Raw genomic sequence first — 20,171 nt, forward strand, 5'->3', positions numbered from 1 at the left:
AGGGGCAAGTTATGGCCTCCCAAAGAAGGTCCCCCCAGCTGCATTATTCCCTATGAGGACTAACTTCACACCAGAGAATCACAATAAGAAAAAATTGATTAAAAATACACAACAAAACCATATGAAGCAAGTGAGTGAGCAACTAGAAGTGAACTAATGAACAACCTCCTTCAGTGCAGCCAAACTGATGAAAGGGGATCAACTTCACTCCAGAGAATCATCCATTGAATTCAACTAAAACCAAACTGAATCATGTGTTGAAAACTAGTGGGCTGTTCTAGGAGGCTGGGGTGGCATTTTGCAAGCAAAGTGCACCAAACTTGCAGGGGACCTACTCCTACTGGCCCTCTGGAGATTACCCAAGCATCAGGGAGATTGGACTTCGAAGGGCCATGTACTGGTTCCCCAAAGAAGGTTGACCACCACCCCAGCCACCCCACTTTCTATGGTGGGAAAATCCAGACTCCCACAATAGAAACACATGGAATGTGGCATCCATGGCCACAGGCAGAAACCCCTCAATAAACCCCCCAACAGCCCAACAAAACCAAAGAGTTGGCTGGCCAGCCATTCTCCATGCTTCCCTATGGGGCCAACCATTTCAACAGAGATTCACACCCACACACAAATCAATTAAAAAAATTATTTCTTTGTAACAGCAATACATTAAAAACATCACATCACGGTTAAATCAGAACGTACAGTTCTAGATTAAATCAACCCCACCATCACACCAGAGAACCAAAAACGCACCAAAAACATATTTTTTAAAATTTTATTTCTTGGATTTCTGGGAACAGCATTAACAGCACATTCAAATCACAACATACAGTCCCCCACTTTGAAACATCTTCTAACATCTCACCAGAGAATCACACACCAAAAATATTTTTTAAAAAAATTTCATTTCTTGGATTTCTGGGAACAGCATTAATATAATAGCACATTCAAATCACAGTCCCACCTTGAAACATTTTTTTAAAAAAAAATATATTGTCCTCCCAGAGAATCCCCCAATTGGGGAGGGAAGAGCTGCTTGTTGCTTCAGCAACTGGCTCTTTCCCTTAGCCAATCTCCCTTCCCTGATCATCCCCCTCTCCCCCTTCCTCTCTTGCCTCTCTCACTCCTCTCTTCCCCCTCCCATCAATTGAAAGCCACGTGAAGAGAGCTCTTTGAAGCTTTTTTCCTCTTGCCGCGACAAGGGGGAAAGGCTTCACAGAGCAACCCGAATCAACCCAAATCACTTTTGATTGTTCTGCTTCAGGTTTCCCAAATTTAGGAATCACAGATCAACTCAAATCGGGGTTGATTCAGATTTGCTTTGGGTTTCTGAAACCCGAAGTGCACATCCCTAGTGCCAGGCCTGGTTCCAATGAGTCATCCTTCAAAGCCAAGACAGCCCCAGAAAGGATCCTTACCCTCCCCCTGCCTCTTCCTGGCAGAAACCAAGGCTTGACAATATGGTTGTGGTTGCTTAGCAATGGACAGTGTGGGCATATGCTTTGTAAAGCTGCAGGCATTCCTTTTATCATTTCGGAGAGTTTTAATCACCCCCACCCTATGGGTTTTTTAAAATATATTTCAGATTTTTCTACCAACCTGGGAAATTTTTCATGTTTGTAGAAAGATCTGGCTTGTCCATTCACAACTCCATTGTCCATATTTAAGTATGCTCAGATTTCGACAAGGCACCCAAAACCTACAACTGATCTCCAAACTCTAGAGATCAGTACCCTTGCAGAAAATTGCAGCATTGGCGGTAGCATTGCCAGGTCTCCCTACCCTCCCGACAGGAAGTGGGAGACCTGGCCCTAACTCTTCTCTTCCCCTGGAAGTGACATCATCACGCAGAGCAGGAGCCTCCCCTTCGGGCCAGATCAGGCTGCTGCAGAGCATTAGAGAACTGCTGCACTCCACGGTGGTCCAATTCACGCCTGATTCAGCCTGAATCCAGCTCAGTTCAGGCCAGATTGGACCACTATGCAGTGTGGGAGTGCTCCCATGCTCTGCAGAGGCCTAATTCAGCCTGAATCCAACCCGATTCAGACCACTGCAGAGCGCAGGAGTGCTGCCGCTCTCCGCAGCAGCCTGATATGGCCGAATTTGGGCCAAATCAGGCTGAATCCAGCCTGAATCAGGCTGCTGCAGTGTGTGGGAGTGCACCGCACCACCCAGGAGTGAACCTGGGGGGCATGTTTCCCCACTGGCCAGGTAAGCAGGGGTGGGGTGGAGGGTGGGAGCAGGGGATCCCCCGCCCCTGGCGGGGGACTGGCAACCCTAATTGGAGGGTGAACTCTGTGGCATTATACCCCTGTGGTCTATCCACAGGATCTGCTTTCAAATCTCCAGGAATTCCCGCATCTGGAGTTGGCAACCCTACCCCCAACTTTCTTTGGCCCTCAAGATTTGTGTTCAGTAGCAGCTTAAAGGGCAGAAGCAGGGCTGCTCATCAAGACTGGGACAGCTTGCTGCTGCAGTCTGGGGCGGATCACTGCCACAGCCCAGCCTGAGGTAGCTCACCACTGTGCCATTGCTGCAGCTGGGCCTGGGGCAGTTTGCCACTGTACTGCCTAGTGTGGGGAAAGGTGACAGCTGACACCCAGGATGGGTCCTGCTCCTCCTACAGTGGTGGAGTGCCATTTTCAACCCAGCCATGTTTTATGGTGACTGGGTCATTTGGAGCAGCCATGTGGTTCTTTCAGTGCCCATGTGCATGTGTAATGATTTCACTGGCAATGTGCTAGCATTACTTCTGGCACAACCTGGAGTTATGTCAATGCATCATCACTGATGCTCTAGCATTCAGCCAAAAGTCTATGGTTATAGAATTTTCACTGAATGCAAGAATGTCACTGGCAACACACTGATGTCATTTCTGGTAACTCTGGAAGTGAAGTCAGCGCATCAGGATACTGGCACTAGTTTACCCCTTTCCCTCTTACTTTTCTCTCACCACTCATCTGAGCTGTTGTAGGAACAGCTCACTGAGGGCAAGAGATTCTCTGTCTATAGCAGGAACTTGGAAGCCCTAAAGACCTCAGAGCTCTCACAGCCATTTTGGAGGTTGCTAGGCAACCACAAAAATACTGCAAAGCCCTCTAATCCTTGATTTCTGTAAAGCAAAGCCATTGGGGGGAGCAGTGGTAGATTGAGAGGCCAAAACATTCCTGAAAATGTTCCTGTCTCCCTCCACTGTCATGTCCCCTGTTGGAGAAGGATTCCATGGTTACAAGCTCTGCTGTGACCACCAGTGCTATTTCAGAGAAGAAAAACAGCATGGGAGGAGGCAGGATATCCTCCTTCCCCATGCTATGGTGGTCCTAACCAGAATCAGCCATCCACAACAAAGTTTAAATGTGTTCCTGACTGGGAAGCCACTTTTTGAAATGGCAGCATGTCCTTAAGGCAAACCTGGGGATGCTTGTTACATCTAGATGGGCCCTGAATCTGTCTAGGCAGTAGGAAGCTAAGCGGCAGCTTGAAGCATATATGTTATTAGTTCCAGTAATCTTTAACTAAGGTTTGGGAAACATGAGGAAAACTTGACTGATCAACTCTCATACAGTAGACTACTAGGTTCTGGCTAGCTCTTTCGCTCTGAAATGAAATATTCTTAAGTGAAACTATTTCTAAGTTTTGCACACAGTTACAAATGTATATTATATTGTTTAATATTTAACATCTAAACAATTCTTTCCTCTTCAAGGGAAGTAAATAAAGTTTTTATTTTTTGTTACCTCTGATCTCCTTCTTGGTTCTCATGAGCAGACAAGGTTATCATCTTTTATACTAATAGACAACTGGCCCTGATCTGAGGATACTTAAATGCAGAAACTGGAGCCATAAACAGACAAGATAGATCTTCCTACACAACTAAAAAATGCCCCAGGTTTGCAGAAAAATCTGAGATCTATAAAAAATACTTTGTGGGGTTAAACAAAACCCAAAATGATAAAAGGAGTGCCCATAGCTTTAACCAAATGCCCTCAGTCACTGTTGCAAGGCACCCATAACAATTTAGCCAAAATTCCAGGGTTAGTTTCTGTCAATAAAAGGCAGTGCAGGAGGGCAGGGCATTTTTCAGGGCTGTTTGGGCCTTTGAGGGGGGGCTAATTGGGGCCAGGCCTGGCAGCAACCACTGGGTAACTTGATAGCACATGACTTGCATGGCTGCTTGCTACTGGTCAACAGCAGCCCCGCCTCAATCCAGTGTGGTGAAGTGGTTAGAATGGTAGAATCTGGGACACTTGGGTTCAAATCCCTACTGTGATGTGGAAGCTCATTGGGTGACTTTGATCCAGTCACACACTCTCAGCCTAACCTGCTTCTCAGGGTTGTTGGGAAGATAATACATAGGCAAGGAGAATGATGTAAACTGCTTTGTGGAGTGAAATAAATAAATTAAGAAATATGTGAAGATGGGGGGCAGATAAAAGGTAAATTGTTTAGTGGGTTTGAAGGACAGAAGGACATAGAGAAAAATGTGCATATGGAGGATGCCAGGAGGAAGGAAAGAGGAAATAGCATGGGGAAGAAAATATAGGGAAAAGTGAAGTATCCTCTGCAAGTTCTTGTAGCTTCCCCATCATGCAACTGGGCCTAGCTCAACTGGTACCACAAAACTGGGCCATAAGGGAGAAGCTGCTGGAAGGAGGAGGAAGGAAAGGTGAAGACGGGGGACAGACAAAGGTGGATGGGAAGGAAGCAGGAAAGGGGAAAGAGGCTATGGGGAGGCAGGGAAGGGAACGAAAACATGGTGGGAGAGGGAAAAATGAGCTGCCCCTGACAAATCCTTGCAGGTCCCTACTTTTCTTATGCACTAATAGCCAAGTGGCCCTGATCTGTGAATACTTAAATCCATGGATTGGGGGCAACTTGACACAAGGGAGATATTTCTCCATATTTGGGGAGCCCCCCCACCCAGGCTTGCAGAAAAATCTAAAACCAGAACAAAACAAAATTTGGGGGTGTAATCCCCACCAAACTACTTAAGTGGCCATATATAGAAACATTGACCACACGATATGGCCTCATCCACACTAGGAGTTAGCCCTTCCCTACCAGTGGCCATCATTGATCTGAGACAGATCTGAAGAACTTGCAACTGGATGATATATTCTTACACAGGGAGTATCTGTAGCTCTTTCCCCTCAAGGGTAGAAATTCACCAAAAGGAAATGTCTGGGGCGCAGTTAAGAGAAGACCTCGGCTAGAGAGAGAAAGGAGAAACCACAGGACAAGGAAAGGCCTTCTGTTCTGGACCAGCAGTGTGTTGGGCTGTCGTTTTGCATGGTTACGCTACAAGAGCTAAATGGGAGTGGGGGTGGAGTCTCGCCTATTACATGCAACCAGGCAAATAAAACTTAAAAAAAAAAAAACAAGTATTGCCTCACAGTGATGAAAGCTGCCTAGAGAGCCAGGATGTTTTGTAACAGGCTGTGTTGCAAAGGATGAACTCTCTTCTAATCTTTTCCTGTCCATTTTTGGTTCTGAGGGTCCTCTTTCCCTCATAATGCTGTTAGCACTCAGAGAGCACCCGGTCCTTACAGGATCTGATGCATCCTGTTGACAATATTTTATTCCTGGTACACGATTTCTAAAACTTATTCTGCAAGGTTGCTCAATAGAGGAAATATCATCCTCTTGTGGTTAATGACGGAAGTTTACAGATTTTGCTTTCTCTATTTTATCTGTTCTGTTTTCTCTCTTTGTCCCCTTCTCTCTCTCTCTCTCTCTCTCTCTCTCTCTCTCTCTCTCTCTCTCTCTCCTCTGAGCAAATTAGAAATTCTCAGATGTGTTCCCAGGATAAACTTAAAAAACTGGTTAAGTTTCCACAACAATAACAAAACTGTAATTCTTCCTATTTACTGAGGTTGGTCTCTAATTGCCTTTTGAGATGATTTAGGAGGATGCCTTCAGCAATTTTCCCAATATGAACTTCTTCTGGTTTTAGATTCTTTTCTCCTTCCATAAACCAACAGTGCAATTCTATGCAGCATCACCCCAGTCTAAGTCCATTGCACTGTAGCAGTGAAATCCTAACCAGAAGTCTAGTGGCACTTTACAGATTTGAAATATATATATTCTTCTGGAATAAATAGTGTTGGATTTTAAAGGGCTACTAGGCTTCTGTTTAATTTTGCTACAAAAACTAAGTAAACCTTTGGAGTTATCACTGCAATTTTATGCACATTTATATGGGAGAAAACCCCACTGACTACAATGAAATTTAATTCTGAGTAAATTTGAATAGAATTGTACTGAAAATCTCTGAAAGTGGGGGGCAAATATATCTTGATTGTAATGCAGGTCTACATAAACACACAGATGAGCACAGAAGAGAATCAATGTGGTATAGTTCTTAGAGTGTCAGATTAGGACTGAAAGTGACATTTAAGTCCCTGCTCATCCATGAAACTTGCTGGGCAACTTCAGACCAGTTATTCTCCCTAAGCCTCTCCTACCTCACAAGACAGATATAAGAAAAACAAGGCAGGAAAGCAATGTCCTGATTTCAGAGGTGGAGGGGTGGGAATAGAACAAAATTTGATTGACAGTAGTCCCTCCTAAGTGCCTATCCAGAGACAATAAATGTTGGCTATGAAGGCTAATCGGGGAGATATGATACAGGTTTATACAATTATTAGCTTGACACCCATGCCTCGCTACGCTATTTAATGACTAAATTCAGTTATAATCCTTATGGGTAAGTAACATTTTTTGGATTGTGGGGGTTTTTTTTGAGTTAGCAACCCTAGAGAACTTTTAGGGGAAGACTGGGAGGTGCATTTTACTTCAGGGCACATTCAGTGACTCCCAGTAGCAACTGCATACTGTTTAGAATGTAGGGGGTGAGGACCAATCAGGCTGCATATGCAAATTACCTCTATGTTTCAACTGTCTCGGGAGGGGGGGGGGATGAGGTGTGGAATGTTATGAGCACCATTTGCATATGCAAATGACCTTGAAAGGCTGGCCTAATCAGGGACAAGTGGTCAAGCTGGCAATGGGTGGGGGCACAAGCAGGTAGCAGCCTGCTAGCCACACAGGGAAGCTCTATCCCTTTGAGAAAACACATTTTACCCCTTTTTACCCCTTAGGGGGTGAATTTCTTAAAATCCCTTCTTACTGAGTGTTTACATCATGAAAGGAATATTCTCCCCAAATTTCATGTTTCTAGGTCCAGGAGTTTGTGCTGGGCATTGATGAGTCATTCAGGACACTTGTCTTTACATATAGAGATTCACAGGGTGAAGAAGGTGTGTGGAGGGAATGTTTTCTTCGTGTTCTATAACACTAGCACTTGGGGGCACCCAGTGAACAGGTACAGGTACTGACAGAAGGAAATACTTCTTTACTGAGTAATTAAATTATTCCTGACTTGGATAGCCCAGGCAAGTCCAATCTCAGAAGCTAAACAGGATTGGTAATTTGATGGGAGACTTCCAAGAAAGACAAGGATCACTTTGCAGAGGCAGGCAATGGCAAACTACTTCTGATGTCTCTTTCCTTGAAAAAACTAGCAGCAGTCACCATAAGTCAGCTATGAATTGATAGCACTTCCCATCACAATTAAAGTGTGAGATTCACCACCAGTGGATGGTTTTAAAAGGGAGTTTAGTCAGAGGATTAGACTCTAGTTACTAATTGTAATTAAAAGGTTCTAATTTTGCAGCTTTCCTATGCATTGTATTCTTGTGTAGTCTATAGGACAGAATTTTGGGGGTTTCTCTTAAATTACCATTCAGTTTGCATATGGTCCTCAGGTATGATTTCAAGGAGATGCAGTGAGACGGGGTAATCGAGATATCTCCATCATTGTATACCAGGATTGTTCCCTTAGAGAACTCTCAGAATGGACTAGGTGGCTGTTCAACAGAATGGAGCAGAAAAGGCAAGCACACAGAAAATCACACACTGCATACGCACAAGGCTAACTGGGAAGTCAGTGTGGAAGAGGGTAGGGTGATATTTACCATTCTAGGAGAGAGAAAGGGGATGCCCATAGAGACAGCCACTTGAGTGACCAGCACTACTCAGCAGGAAGAAGGAGGTTCAGACGCATGTCTGAGGGCATGCATCGGATCCAAAGACACACACACACAGTATATGGCTGTGGGCAGCCCAGGTGTAAGGCAAAATGTATCCTGGGGCAGAATTACATCTTCTGCTTCTGAAACAATAGTTTGATGGCTTGTCTGGAGGTGAAACAGTAAAGTGGGAAAAGCTTGATTGTACTTATCTGGGAGGATATAGGTGAGAAGGGTGCTTGATGTCCCACAGTTGCTAGATGGCAAGGGCTTTTCAGATCCCTGAATAGGCCTGATTGGGAAGACGGATGAGGAAGGTGTGATGCAGTGGCACCTGGTGCCCCACACAAGGGGCAGGGCCAGGAGGCTCGCACTTCAAAAGGCAGATGTGCAGCCTGCAACAGGGTGGGCAGAGGCAGAAAGTGTGGAACATGCGGAGAGCGAGAGCAAGAGGCAGAAAGAGCCTGAAGGGAAGAATCTGGAGACAAGGGGGAAGAGGCAGCCAGCAACAGCTTCAGGCCAGGAGCTGGAAAAGCCTGGGAGGGGCAAGCCTGGAGGGAAGTACGGCCCATGTTCACAGGCTAGAACCTGGGCTCTGTGAGATGCAGGCACCTCAAAGGGATGAGAGCAGCCAGCTGTGGCAGAGGTGCACTTGGCCAACTCCAGTGTGGGTTGGCATCTGTCCTGCCTGGCTTAAGGCACAAGTGGAAGAGGCTTATGATAGTTCATATTCACATGCTGTCCTTTCAGTAAAGAGAAGAGGTATGACTGCTAACACTGGGGCCGTGTGTTCACACTCCTTTCACATTCATAGACAGGTCTGCAAAATCAAAAAGAGTCCAGTAGCACCTTTAAGACTAACCAATTTTATTGTAGCATAAGCTTTCGAGAATCAAGTTCTCTTCGTCAGATGCCTGATACGAAGAGAACTTGATTCTCGAAAGCTTATGCTACAATAAAATTGGTTAGTCTTAAAGGTGCTACTGGACTCTTTTTGATTTTGCTACCACAGACTAACACGGCTAACTCCTCTGCATCATAGACAGGTCTGTGTTTTCATCTGTAAAATGTTGGAGAGAGTGTGTTAACTTAGACCTGTCACTGCTTATCAGTGATGTGAATGATAAGCTCACTTGTTAACACTTCCAAACAGGAAGAAATTATTTCAGTCTATACCAGAAGCCCTCACTGTTTATTTTAAAGTGGTCTGAAGTTACAGCAGAGAAGCAAAATTAGAGGCCATTTTAAAAAGTCAGCTAAAGAGTATTTTTTAAAGAATGTTATTTATTGGCTGCAAACTATTACAAAATCAAGGGTTTGCATTCACTTCTATTGTGTCAGCTTCCACTGGTGAGTCTGTCTGCTTTTGCTTATCAGAGCATGATAAACTATGAGTCAACCAACAGCTGGTTCCATGAAATATAAAACATAAGGAAGATTGAAAACAACATTATTTAGAAAGAAGACAGAGAGTCTTCCTCGCTCATCCCCTCTCTTAAAAACAGAAAACTCGGGTTTATGATGAAGAGCCTTCTCTTCTTGCTACTGTCTGCTGGCTTTTCTTACGCCTTCCCGGTACTGTCAGAAAAAAGAAGTGAAGAACAAAATACGCAGCTTGTACAGGTAACTCAAGTGATTCTTGTTGAAAAACGTTGAAGCCTTTTATTGTGTGTCTGCATGTGTTTAAGACCAAGAGCCATTCTCCACAGGTAAAGCCTAAGCCTATAGATTTTTCTGAGGACTTTTGTTGGAAGGGGAAAGAATCTTCTGGGTGAGCAGGAGCTTTGTTTAATGACTGGTTTTAAATGTATGTATACATGGCAGGACTTTTTCTCTGGGAGTATACCGTGCCACCACCTCCATCCTCGGTATCAACACCTCTTTCTGCTGTACCGGCATCTCTTTTGGCTGGGGAGTTTGGGCCCCCAAGGCAGCAAAAATCCTGAGTATCAGCTGTGTAGCATAATGTTTAAGCAGTTGGGTTGTGAATCAGTGCTCTGCTGATTCAAATCCCACCGCTGCCATGAGCTCAGAGGTGGCCTTGAGGTGGCCAATTACCTGGTACCCCAAGGAACTTTGGAAGTGGAGCAAGAGGCAGATGTGACATTGTACAATACTTCAATTTCATGTCCAGGCAAAAACACAGACATGATGCCAACCTGACAACCAGGGCTTTTTTTCAGCTGGAACGTGGTAGGACGGAGTTCCGGAACCTCTTGAAAATGGTCACATGGCCGGTGGCCCCGCCCCCTGATCTCCAGACAGAGGGGAGTTTAGATTTCCCTCTGTGCTGGTGGCATGGAGGGCAATCTAAACTCCCCTCTGTCTGGAGATCAGGGGGCAGGGTCACCAGCCATGTGACCATTTTCTCCAAGGGCAACCCACTGAGTTCCACCACCTCTTTTCCCAGAAAAAAAGCCCTGCTGACAACTAACACTCTGGAAACTCGTGGCAGTAGTAGGATTCAAACCAGCAGAGTGCTGATTCTTAGCCCATGTCTCACACAAGCAGAAATGCACATTTGGATGCAATAAGTGAACAGTGCAAGCTCTTAACAGAGTCTTTTATTGCCACTTCTGTCAGGGCATTAAGGCAACACAGAGTCCAATGGAAGACCTAGGGAAGTTTTTCTTTTAATTATAAAACTCCCCTAAATCCTGTATTACATGTATCTCTCTCTCTTTTTAAAAAAAAATTAGGAGTACCTAAAAGAATTTTATGAGCTAGAAAATGAACTGATGCCACGTGCCAGGAAAAGCAGCGATCCCTTAGTGGACAAAATCCAACAAATGCAAGAATTTTTGGGGCTAAATGTGACTGGAAAAGCAGATGCTGACACATTAGCTCTCATGCAGCAACCAAGATGCGGTGTGCCTGATATTGCTAGCTTCGTTTTGGCTCTTCCTGGATGGAGTAAAACCAAACTTACATACAGGTAAATAATTTGGTGCAAAATTAAATGTGTTGAATCAGAGGGTTCTGTTCAAAATGTTTGCAGGGTGGGTTTAAAAGAGCTCCCAGAAACTTTTCTTTCTGCATGTTATTCACCTGCACAACTATATATGACGCGATGAATTAATGGTCATGGTCAGAATGAATTTGCGCAAAGCAAGAGCCCAGCCAATGGATGCTTTGGGTATTTATGATTGCTGGGTGCAGGCACAGAACACAGGAACCTAAATATTCCAGCTTATGATGAAAGTTTCAATGAGGAATTCTAAATAAATAAATAAAATTCTAAATAAATACATAAATTTGGCCTGATGATAATGATGATGGTGATAAAGATTTTTCTGCATTTTATCATTCTAGGATCTTGAATTACACACCTGACATGAAGGCAGCTGATGTGGACACAGCCATTGAAAGGGCATTTAATGTCTGGAGTTCAGTGACTCCCCTGACATTCACAAGGATTCATGAAGGGACAGCAGACATAAAGATTGCGTTTGCAACTGGAGGTAGTATATTAATGCTACACCACAATGAGATTAATTAACATCCTGGTGTGTTATAACACTGCATACAAGAATGGTTTTTCTTTTCCTCAGTACATGGCCGCTGTCCTCGGCCCTTTAATGGGCCCCTGAAAGCTATTGCACATGCTTTCCCACCAGGCAATCCCTTCCGTGGAAACGTCCACTTCAATGAGGATGACAACTGGATTGATGACTCAGTCAGTAAGTTGGGGGAGGGAATATTCTTTGTGGAAATGATACTTCAATGTGGGCTTCATTTTTTAAAAGATAGCATGTTTGATCACACAAGTAACAACAACAACAACAACATTCGATTTATATACTGCCCTTCAGGACAACTTAAAATCCACTCAGAGTGATTTACAGTGTATTATTATTATCCTTATGACAATCACCCTGGGAGGTGGGTGGGGCAAGTGGAGGAGTGGGGAATCAAACCTAGTTCTCCAGATTACAGTCCTGCCACTGTTAACCACTACACCACACTGTGCAAAGATTAACATGTAGTAATCATTCATGACACTTTTCCACACAATACAACTTAAAATTTTTAGTCCAGCCCTTACCCACTTAATCTGGCTCTTTTGCCTTTGTGATCATGAAGCGTTCTCCATCAGTCAACTCACCTCCATAATCTTGCTTTACAATATAAATAAAATAATTGCCATTTATAATCTTTTGAATATACTGACATTTTGCAATTTAACTTGGATGTGTTTTTCCCCCCCCAGTGGAAGCGAATGATGCACCACATCTAATAAGTAAGTAAATAATGTCGTTGGTAAGTCATTTATTTGTCGATACTTAACTCAAAAGTAATCCCAATGGAATTCAGTAGAATTTCCTTCAGGGATTTAATTAGAAACAGGCTATCTATCTAATTTCTACTTAATATTTATATTTATGTATAATTTTTTTCAGGATTCAACTTGTTCCTTGTCGCTGCACATGAGATTGGCCATGCGCTTGGACTTGCACATTCTAGTGACCCACTAGCACTGATGTTCCCATATTATAAGCCCACTATCTCTCTTGATTTTCCTCTCACCCAAGATGATATTGATGGGATTCAAGCCATCTACGGTAAGGAGAAATAAGCTCTTAAAAGGAATGGTAACCAAGTAATAATCAAGGTTAAAATCTTCCTGTTACTTCGCTTATCTTTAGGGATACCCAAACTTTCACCAGTTTGGCCACTGGTGAACAGGGAACCATTTTTAACAGATTATTTATTTGTTCATCAACATGTGTGGCTGTTCAGCAGGTTAATACACTGTGGGCCAAACTACAAGTGACGCCTGACACAGGTTGGACACTTGTCAGCTTCCCTCAAGTTTTGATGGGAAATGTAGGCAGCTTGGTGGAATGTTGAACAAGTGACAGATGAAAAGTGCATTGGACAGCTGTCGGAGAGCCAAGCTGCAAGACCAGGACACCTACATTTCCCATCAAAACTTGAGGGAAGCTGACAAGTGTCCAACCTGTGTCAGGCATCACTTGTAGTTTGGCCCTGTATTTCTTCCTAACAGTGCGATATAGCACAACCAGCTTCTCATGCACGCACATTTTCACACAGTCAAATTGATTTCTACTACTCTGCTGCTTCCTGAACCTCTGCTTTATTCAGCAAGTAGCTGTTTAAATAGACAAGTAAATTGGTAACAAATCATATAAATCAGTCCTAAATAAATGCTGAATTTTAAAAGAGGAATCCTACCATCCGGTGTACATATTAAACAATCCTTGGTGAACTTAATGGCTGCCAGTCTGTTAGGCAGTGGTTTCACCCATGTGAACTTTGTAGAAATAAATCAGTGCAAACCTGTTCCATGGACATTTGAGTCATTCAGTGCCAAAGCAAACAGACCCAGCAATCAGCTCACATCTGATATCGAATAGGGTTAATTTGATTGTTGAACACATTCAATATGAAATGTACCTCCTCCCAACTTGTTTTAGGACCTTCACTTACCCCACCAAAGAAGCCAGCTAAACCAACATTGCCTAAGGCCTGTGACCCAAAGATATCATTTGATGCTGTCACCACACTGAGAAGGGAAGTCATGTTCCTAAAGGGCAGGTAAACACAAATGATTGGTTTATTATTTCTTTATTATTTTAATACATTAAAATGTTTATTTGCTACAACTGAAGGAATGTTTGTAGAGGGGCTTTTAGTTGGGGTTTTATTGTACTATGTTTTAAAGTTAGGTTGTAAGCTGCCTTGAGCCACAACGGAAAGTAATATATAAATATTTAAATAAATAATATCTGTGAAAAGGGGAGGTTTACATTTTCTTCACTGCCTGTAATCACAGTAATTCCTGTTCTCTGTTTTATGATCACAGTTTTCTAGAAAAGCACTTGCTTATACACTAGTCAGTAACAAGGGAGTTTTTCATCCTGGCGAGAAAATCCCCCAGAGCCAGATGATACTATGGATTGGTTCCAGCCAGCTCTTTTGCACAATCTCACCTTACTACAGCCTCCATCCCATGTGACTTTTGCCCATGCAAGGCCCATAATCCCCAGCATAGCCTTTTGGGTGATCAAAGGGGACACTCTCCATCTTTTTTTCTCTTTTTCAGTAACAGAAAAGTCACTAGTTCTGTTCTTTACCAAATACAAATTAAGTTTAAAGAACTGTTTTTCCGTTAATTAACAAAGAATGAAGTACAATTAGCCTGAGAATTATCTTACTGTTACAAGCGATATTATGAGAGCAAGATTCAAGTCCAGTAGCAATTCAAAGACCAACTAGATTTCCAGGGAATGAGGTTTTGAGAGTCAGAGCTCCCTTTGTCAGAAGGGAATATTATGGTGAGAATTAGGATTGCCAGGTCCCCTTACCTTCCAGGTGGGAAGTGGGAGACCTATTACTCACCTGAGTGTTGTCCTTGTGCCTGCATGCTCCTGGGCTACACAATGATGTCACTTCCGGTAAGTGACACCATCACGCAAGCCATGTGCTGCCTCTGGGAGTGCTCCTGTGCTCCGCAGCAGGCTAATTTCAGCCTAAAAGAGGCTGGATTGGGCTGGTTTGGGGTTGAATCAGGCCGGTTTGGAGCTGAATTGGGCCACTATGGAGCACTGCTGGAGCATCGCGATAGGCCCCGGAGTGCTCTTGCACTCCACAGCGAGTCATTTTTGGCCCATTTGGGGTTGAATCAGGCCTGTTTGGGGCTGAATCAGGGCCATTTGGGGTTGAAATCAGCCCACTACAGCATGTGGGAGCATGCTGCACCACCTGGGAGGGTGCTCCAGGAGGCGTTTCCCCGTTTCCCCCCCCACACCAGCCAGGTAAGCGGGACGAGGGGTTGAAGAGTAGGAGTGGGGCATTCCCCACCCCAAATGGGGGACTGGCAACCCTAGTGAGAATGGATTTTACAGCCAACTAGTAGAAAATAGTAGTTGACAGCCATGCCAAAATTTGTGGATAGATAGCCTAGTATTAGGAACTTTATTTTCCCTGTACGGCAGGCTGTTGAAGAGCAGATGGTGACAAGTGGATTCGAGGTTGAGGGAGGACTTCTTGGCACACATTTAACCACTTAGGAATCTCATCCTTAGAAGGATATAATTCTGCTTAACACAACTCTAGAAAAACTTCCATTTTTTAGCTCAGAAAATGTCCTGCATCAGAGGTCCCCAACATGGCACCCGTGAGCATAATAGTGCCCACCAACAGCTTTTCTGGTGCCTCTCAGGTTAATTTGATTCAGTGATACGCTTTGCATTCAGGTGAAGACATATTCATGAAAACCTGTTTCAGCATACATTGCCCTCATTGGATTGGGGCCTCTAATTGCTCCAGCTCTGCAATTGTAGTGTCTGTCTCTTTTCTAATAATTTCAGTGACAATTTTATTAGTAAGTTGTAACACAAATAATAATATACTAATTTCAGATACTACTGGAGAGTATATCCTAGTCTTTCTGAAGTTAGTCATGAATTAATTTCCACCTTTTGGCCTTCTCTACCATCTAACATCCAAGCAGCTTATGAAAACATGAATGATCAAGTTCTCTTTTTCAAAGGTTAGACATCTTTGTATTATCCTTACTTGTATTATTTGACATAAAGAGGGTTTTAGAGGTCACTTCTGTGCCCGCACTGGCTTTTAGCTGTGTTTTAGGTGACATGGAGTTCCTCAGAAACTTATTCGAGTCCTTCAAAGGGAAGACCAGTAATGATGGAGAAACTTTTCTGAAAATTAGTTCCTCATCAAGATATTCCTCTAATGCATAGCTGGGTATGTTCTAGGCAGGGCTTTTTTTCAGCTGGAACGCAATGGAACAGAGTTCTGGAACCTCTTGAAAATGGTCACATGGCCGGTGGCCCTGCCCCCTGATCTCCAGACAGAGGGGAGTTTAGACTGCCCTCCGTGCTGGTGGCACAGAGAACAATCTAAGCTCCCCTCTGTCTGGAGATCAGTGGGCGGGGCCACCAGCCATGTGACCATTTTCTCCAAGGGCAACCCACTGAGTTCCACCACCTCTTTTCTCAGAAAAAAAGCCCTGGTTCCAGGGGATGATAGAGGTGATTGAGTGTGCGGTCCCTAGAAGTTATTATCCCAGATTCCTCTGCAACATATTGTGGCTTTGCAGCAGGTTCCTCAAACTAGTCTATGTGGAAAGTGGTCACTGAAGGGAATTTTTTTAAAACTATTGCTATGGTTGATGAAAACCTTATACTGGATTAGGTCTAACTTCACTGCAATAAAGCAATCTAATCTATTCACTGTGTGTTAGATGAACTCAAAACTTTTTTTACAAAACCTTTCCCCCCTTTGAACAGATAATCGCTTCTGGGTTCTAAGTGGTTTGCAGATGGAGCCTGGCTACCCCAAAACTATTGACCATTTGGGTTTCCCACAGAATATTAAGAAAATTGATGCTGCTGCTTTTGATAAGAATACTGGGAAAACATATTTCTTTGTTGGTAACCAATACTGGAGGTAAGGTCTCTGGGAAATGCTAGTTCTCAAGAGAACAAACGCAGTCATCATCACAACATGTTGATATGTGAATATTAGTAACTGAACCATCATGGTGAAATGGTTGCACATGTTCCCATATAAGCATGGATGGGGGGACAAATAGGGATTCGCTGGACCTCATGGTAATCATCTGTGTATGTGTTTTTGCTGAGAAATTGGGTTTTTTGTGTTCTGAGAAATTTTGAGAGGTATGTTGGCCTGTATCCTACCATGCTGCTCAGTAAAGTTCAAGGCTTTCCCCCAGCCTTAACAAGACTTCCTCCAAATTCAGTGGCTTTTCTGCTGGGTGAAGAGATGCTTAAGATGGAGAAAAATTACACAGGACTTGCAAAATTTGTTTCAGCAAAAGCTTTTATGAGTCGGAGCTCACTTCTTCAGATGAGTGAAGAGTACAACAGAGGGGAGTGGGGTTTCTACAAAGGGAGGTAGTGTAAAACAAGACCCAGTGGAAGGAGTTTTCCATTCATACTGAGTAGGTGGGAGACACAAAGAGTAGCAGGCTTCAAAGGCTGCTGAGCAGAGAGGAAAGATATGTGCCAATATGTATATCTGTATATTCTGTGCTCTAGAACTAATGTTCTAGAACACATTCTGTAATCTAGAACTAATGTATTTCTGTTTCCCAAACAAGCGTCACACTACCAAGTCTGATTCTAGTGAAAGGGATGATTTTTGGAATCCTGCATTACATCTCAGAATGCAACCTACTGGTAACAGTATCTCTCTAGCAGGCAATTATTCCCAAAATTCCTGTGAATTCTCCATTTATTCCTATTGATGCAAAACATGAACAAGGTAGACAAGATGCTCCGTGCCAAAACATCACAAGATGTATCTTCCATTGGAAGTGTTTAGGGCTATGGGCTGAACTCACAATTTAAAAAGTCTCTGCAGCTCCAGTGTCTGATGGGAATGAATTCCTCTCATCACTTTACATCATTCAGGTACGATGAAAACAGCCGAGCCATGGACAAGGAGTATCCAAGGAAAACAAGAGCAGATTTTCCTGGAATTGGCCAAAAGGTTGATGCTGCTTTTCAGCATAATGGTGAGGGCAAATGGAGTTTTCTACATGACCTTATACTTGTTAAGACCTGGAGCACAGAATCACATGATCCACACACACACACACACACACGTACTCACTGGGTCACAACATCTAAGATATTGTTTGGTAAGATCCATATCCTCTGAAAAACCCCAATGTGTGATAGGCTTTAACCCGGTGGAATCAAAATCCATTAAGACTGGACTCCTTCACATGGTGGGTACAAACATGACTATTCAAGGAAGAAGGAAAAAAATGGAATTGTAAATGCATTGATATTCTTCTTTGTTGCAACCATCTAGAGATAGCTTTAGATTTTTACAACTCTGCTAAAAGCAGTCATTTGCATGATTATATAATGATGGGAAATGTTCACACCTCCCCTGTCTATTATCACTGATCTTTCAAGCCATGTAAGTTTCAAAGTATAGACAAATGGTTGGACAGAGATGTGGAAGCTGTGCACAGATCTTTCATCTTTCACATTACACATAGAGGGGGAAAAGAGACAGGGTGGGAGTGGGACAAGACTTGCATCTGAGTAGATCTACTTAGAGTGATTCTGCACACGTTGGATAATGCACTTCCAATCCTCTTTATAGATCATTTGGAATGGATTTTTTCGTGTGTGGAACAAAAAATCCACCTCAAACGATTGATAAAGTTCATTGAAAGTGCATTATCCAATGTGTGCGGAATCAGCCTTAGTCTTCTTAAGTCCTGTAGTAACCCCTTTGTGTGCATGTGCATTTATTTATATCCTGCTTTTCTCACCATGAAGAGCCAAAACAGCTCATAAATATATATAGTCCAAGAAAAGTACAATAAAAAAGACAAACAGGAGAAGAGGCTAAATGGCTTCAAAAAGCAGAGCAGGTCTCCTGCACTCTCTCTTTCTGTGGGCAGATCTTCCTCTCCACACTAGAGTACAACCCTCAGGATAACAGCCAGGGCTTTTTTTCAGCAGGAACGCACTGGAACGGAGTTCCGGAACCTCTTGAAAATGGTCACATGGCCGGTGGCCCCGCCCCTTGATCTCCAGACAGAGGGAAGTTGAGATTGCCCTCCACACTGCTGAGTGGCGTGAAGGGCAATCTAAACTCCCCTCTGTCTGGAGATCAGGGGGCAGGGCCACCAGCCATGTGACCATTTTCTCCGAGGGCAACCCACTGAGTTCCACCACCTCTTTATCCTGAAAAAAAGCCCCGACAACAGCCAAAGGACAAGAGCACTTTGGTTCTAGCCCTTCAGTTCCTGTCTCTGGGCATGGCTGGGCCTTAAATACCTGAAGCAGAGGAGAAACAAACTCAGCTAGATGTTCTTGCTGCTAGGCAGCGGGATCTTCTTCACTTCCTCCCTTGCCAGCACAGGAGGCTAGATCTTGCCTGAATAAATTGTTGATCGAAGGGATTCCCAAAAGTGTACTTGGTAAGATGACACATGGTAGGATGACACTTTGACAATGATCCTCCATTATATACCATAATAATCTCTTTTCCTTTATTTCTAGGATTCTTCTATTTTTTCCATGGGTCAAAGCAGTGGGAGTTTGACCTAAATGATAAACGGGTGACTCGTGTAACGAAGAGCAACAGCTGGCTTAATTGTTAGCAACTCGGTATTTAATATGGAAAGAAAAGTATTCCGAGGGTGCATTTTAAAGGACCTATTTAATGTACCCTAGCTGCAAAACAAAATGCTTTAAAAATAGGAATAGCTGAAATTACTTTTTTATTATTATTATTATTTTCAGAATAAGAGAGGTACAGAATGAAGAGGGGGAGATACAGAGTCAAAGGAACAGTAAGATTTTGCACTACAAGAGTTATTAAAATACAGAGTATACAAAGCATATCTTAATCAGAGTTAATCAATGTTAAAGTGAAGAATACATATACCATTCCAGCTACTGTGTATTTTCACATTTACCTTCACAAACTAAATACGTCATGCAATCTACCTCATCATTAATATTTGACCATTTCCATCTTTTCATAGCCTTGTATTCAATATTTAGCAATGTATCAGTATACAATCTTATTCAGATTTCTAAAACTTAAACAGGGATACACAAAGAAAGAAGGGGGGAGGGAAAAGTTAATAAAGACAAAAAAAATTCAACTTATCGCTACAAGAGTTCTTAGAATACAGAGTGCACAAAAACCTAATCATTTCCAATATTTATCCACATAGCAATAAAATTGCAACTATTAAGTCCCATTACTATATACTACGCATACTTAGCACCTCCCACCTCCTTCCCCATACTTAATAGTACAAAAATTAATAATCAAAAAGGAAAAACTCCTCATTCCATTATTGCTGCACTATTTCATCTTATCTCTTTATGTAACTGATTAATAAAGCAATCATTTCTACTTATCCCTAATTTTATCAATGTTTCCATATCTACAAACTATTTTAGCAATTAAATATTTGATTATATATTCATACATTTCTCCCCTTGTCAGACTGAAATTACTTTTAATATTCAGAATATCGCTGGCATGGATCCAACCGAATGTTTCACTTGGTGTTGCTCAGTTCCTCTTCTTATTATCTTTTTGAGTGACCAAAGGAGACCCTTCCTCTTTTTTTCAACAGCAAAAAAGCTG

General features: G+C 42.9%; 1 protein-coding gene across 1 annotated transcript; it reads left to right on the forward strand.

Moving 5' to 3' along the window:
* Positions 1-9,595: 9,595 nt before the first annotated feature.
* Positions 9,596-19,967, forward strand: LOC129326632 (matrix metalloproteinase-27-like). The gene is made up of 11 exons (XM_054974897.1): positions 9,596-9,653; positions 10,730-10,965; positions 11,343-11,491; positions 11,582-11,710; positions 12,241-12,270; positions 12,431-12,592; positions 13,469-13,589; positions 15,416-15,546; positions 16,307-16,466; positions 17,453-17,556; positions 19,067-19,967. Exons 2-11 carry the CDS (start codon positions 10,769-10,771, stop codon positions 19,165-19,167), a joined length of 1,284 nt encoding a protein of 427 aa, XP_054830872.1. The 5' UTR covers positions 9,596-9,653; positions 10,730-10,768; the 3' UTR covers positions 19,168-19,967.
* The last annotated feature ends 204 nt before the right edge of the window (positions 19,968-20,171 follow it).

Source organism: Eublepharis macularius, chromosome 3 (assembly GCF_028583425.1).
Source record: "Eublepharis macularius isolate TG4126 chromosome 3, MPM_Emac_v1.0, whole genome shotgun sequence".
Lineage (NCBI taxonomy): Eukaryota > Metazoa > Chordata > Lepidosauria > Squamata > Eublepharidae > Eublepharis > Eublepharis macularius.

What these genes read in the sequence shown, in the direction of transcription:
- LOC129326632 (XM_054974897.1), top strand. Translation starts at nt 10,769, where the DNA reads ATGCCACGTGCCAGGAAAAGCAGCGATCCCTTAGTGGACAAAATCCAA. An exon ending in TGATGCACCACATCTAATAA is followed by an intron (nt 12,271 to 12,430) that starts GTAAGTAAATAA and finishes AATTTTTTTCAG; the next exon opens with GATTCAACTTGTTCCTTGTC. An exon ending in GTTGGTAACCAATACTGGAG is followed by an intron (nt 16,467 to 17,452) that starts GTAAGGTCTCTG and finishes TACATCATTCAG; the next exon opens with GTACGATGAAAACAGCCGAG.